The sequence below is a fragment of the Lathyrus oleraceus genome, chromosome 6 (assembly GCF_024323335.1).
Source record: "Lathyrus oleraceus cultivar Zhongwan6 chromosome 6, CAAS_Psat_ZW6_1.0, whole genome shotgun sequence".
NCBI lineage: Eukaryota > Viridiplantae > Streptophyta > Magnoliopsida > Fabales > Fabaceae > Lathyrus > Lathyrus oleraceus.
In genome coordinates, this window is record NC_066584.1 from 270,141,361 (window position 1) to 270,144,695 (window position 3,335).

Here is a 3,335-nt window from a genome sequence, read left to right on the forward strand (position 1 = left end):
GATCGATAATCTTTTATATTACTATGATGTATTTCATATACTTGCGAAAAACATGCATCAATTATTGATTAAGTAAACAGAAAGATTTCAAAAATTCATTATTCACCGTTTTATGATTGTGATAAATTTAGGAATAGTAAAAGAGATAGAAATGAGTGGTCAAGATCTCTGTTAATGATAATAATCTGTTTTGTTCTCTTTGGATTTTTGATAGGTAGAAATATGTGTGAGTGAGATGAAAAATCATTTTATCTTGAATAGAAAAGGAGTATGTAGAAAAGTCATTTCTAATTTATTACTGAGATATTTGCCAAAGACTTGCCTATCTCATATATCAGAAGATGCAGATTGGTACAACAGCAAATCAAATGGAACATTGTTCATCAATTCTTCCATGGGGAGTCTTCCAAAAAGAAAACCATCATGATATTCAGGAGTTTTGTTAAGCCGAGTTTTCATCCATGTCGCTGAATTCACACGAGCAAACATGTGTTCAAATTTGCATGAGAATCCGTTCAATATCAGCTATTTATCTAGAAAAACATTACGATTTGGTCATGTTACTAACTTAAATTCGAAGCTTTCATTAAAGATTATGAGTTTAGAAAGTTTTCGAACTACTACATGCGATGTAATTGCATAGCAGATTAAAGGTAACAGACGCCATGAAACTGGAATGGTGACGGTCGGAGATTGTGGCATCACGTCAAAGGAAATGGTTATGATGCCGATCACAACCCAAACACCCTCTGCACGACTCAAGAACCCTATCTAAACTGTTAAACCAGTATGTGTGGTCGATGAAGAGCTGTGTTTCAAGAGTTTAAACTGCAGGTCGCAGATTACTACCATCCTCCTAGTGGAAAACACAACCAAATGATTGATCCATCACAAATAGGTATACTTCGGGATGCGACTTGGGACAGACTAAGATTATTTGTACTATCACACACTAGAGCTATTTTTCTACATTAGTTCTCAGTGAAGAATACTCAAAAATTATGGATTCAATGGCCTAGAACTTCTAAGACAGAAAACGAAAATTGCTTAACAAAGTAAGAACCTGTTTATGTTAAATGGACTATAGAACAATATGCTATTGTTGATGCACTCCATATATGTACGTTTATCACTGAAGCTTGACCATAATAAGACGCATTGGACTCCCTGATGTCTCCCTAATCTAGCTCACAATGGTCACAGACGAATTTTATTGAAAGCATGAGGAAATCTGTTGAGCTGCTGTAATTTCATCATATATTCATACTTAACCAAAGAAGTTTAAGGATCGTCTTAAAATCATATGTTGATGTATCATAACTTTGCGAGCTAATTGACAATTGAACTCGAAGAGAGGATGTATCAAACAACTCTTTAGAAGGCGTCTTACCTTCTGATACAGGAACATGAGAATCCTAATGATCATTGACTAAATGTTGGTGACGGAAACAATAAATATTTCCATGTCGGCTTACGTAATAAGGGTGGGTGGCCGACAATGTATTTCGGTTCTGATTATATGTTGCACAGGTTTATACTTATTTAGTAAACTTTGCGTTTTGTAGTTGTTCTTTGATGACAGAAGTGATAAACTGAAAAGCTTGTTTATTTCATTTGAGAAGTTGACTATTTAAAACCCTTACATAACAGAATCTGCACTAGCCTAAAAAATAGGACTTCCTAAAGACTAGGCAACTTATTAACAATTCAGAAAATAACTCCTACAAACTAGAAAATAACTCCTACAAACTAGGACATTAACGTTAACAAATTCTCCCTTAAACTAAGTAGATTACTTAGTTTACTTCACATACTCCAAGTAAATCTCTAAGCTTCTGAAATTGTTCCAGCTTGAGAGGCTTTGTTAGGATATCAGCAACTTGATCCTGTGAGCCACAATGAACTAAACAGATTGCTCCTTCCTTGCATAAATCTCTTAGAAAATGGAGTCGAACTGCAATATGCTTACTCCTTTTTGTGCAGAACCGTATTTTTGGATAATTTTATTGTTGAACTATTATCACAAAAAATGGTTGTGCACTCATTATTATCACAGCAAAGGCTTTTAAGAACCATCTTCATCCACATCGCTTGATAAGCACATGCCGCTGCTGCTACGTATTCAGCCTCCGTCGTTGACAGTGTCACAATTGGTTGCTTTCTAGAAGACCAAGCTACTGCTCCTGAACTGATCATGAAAGCATATCCTGAAGTGCTCTTTCTATCCTCCAAACATTCTGCATAATCACTGTCGTTGTAGGCAGTCAACATGTTACTTGCTCCTTTCTGATATAAAATGCCAAAGCTGGTAGTTCCCTTCACGTACCTTAGCACCCTTTTTGCAGCATTAAGATGAAGTTCTGTAGGTTGAGACATATACCTACTAATTAAGCTCATTGCATACAACAAATCTGGACGAGTTGATGTTAAGTAAATCAAGCTCCCAACTAGCTGTTTGTAGAAAGTGCTCTCAACCATAACTCCATTCTCATCTTTCGAAATTTTGAAACCAGGAACTATAGGATTTAAAACAGCATTGCATTCTTCCATTTGAAATCTTTTAAGTACATCCCATGCATACTTCTTTTGGCTAATGAAGATTCCATTTTTCAATTGTTGCACCTCAATACCAAGGAAATACCTCATCTTTCCTAAATCCGACATATCGAATTCCTTCATCATTGACCTCTTAAATTCCATCATCATTGATTCATCATTCCCAGAATATATTAAATCATCAACATATTAACTTACAATCAAAAGTTTACCTTGAATGCTAGTTTTAACGAACAGAGTTTGCTCGCTGGAGCACTTCTCAAATCCCTCCCTTAAGAAATATGATTCGATGCGACTAAACCAAGCTCGAGGAGCTTGTTTGAGTCCATAGAGAGATTTTTTAAGCTTGTACACTTTGTGAGGTTCATCTTTCTTCACAAAACCAAGGGGTTTCTCTACATAGACATCCTCCATTAACTCGCCATGTAAAAATGCAGATTTGACGTCAAGTTGATATACCTTCCATTCCTTCTGAGCAGCTAGTGCAAGAATAATTCTGACAGTGTCCATTCGAGCCACCGGTGCGAAGACTTTAGCATAATCAATTCCATATCGCTGCACATACCCTTTGGCGACCAATCGGGCTTTAAATTTCTCCACTTCACCGAGCTCATTCAGTTTCGTTTTGAAAACCCACTTTACTCCAATCTGCTTTGCGCCTTTTGGTAAATCAGTGAGGAACCATGTATTGTTCTTTTCTATGCTCTTGATTTCAACCTCCATAGCTTTCTTCCAATGTTCACTTTTCATAGCTTCTTCAAAATTATCAGGGTCTGAAT

At 36.3% G+C, this 3,335-nt stretch overlaps 1 protein-coding gene across 1 annotated transcript; it reads right to left on the reverse strand.

The window, feature by feature from the left end:
* Positions 1–1,965: 1,965 nt before the first annotated feature.
* On the reverse strand, positions 1,966–2,664 carry LOC127095120 (secreted RxLR effector protein 161-like). Its single transcript, XM_051033853.1, has one exon. It carries the CDS (start codon positions 2,662–2,664, stop codon positions 1,966–1,968), a length of 699 nt encoding a protein of 232 aa, XP_050889810.1.
* Positions 2,665–3,335: the final 671 nt, after the last annotated feature.

Coding starts and splice junctions, on each gene's coding strand:
- LOC127095120 (XM_051033853.1), bottom strand. CDS start 2,664: ATGTCGGATTTAGGAAAGATGAGGTATTTCCTTGGTATTGAGGTGCAA.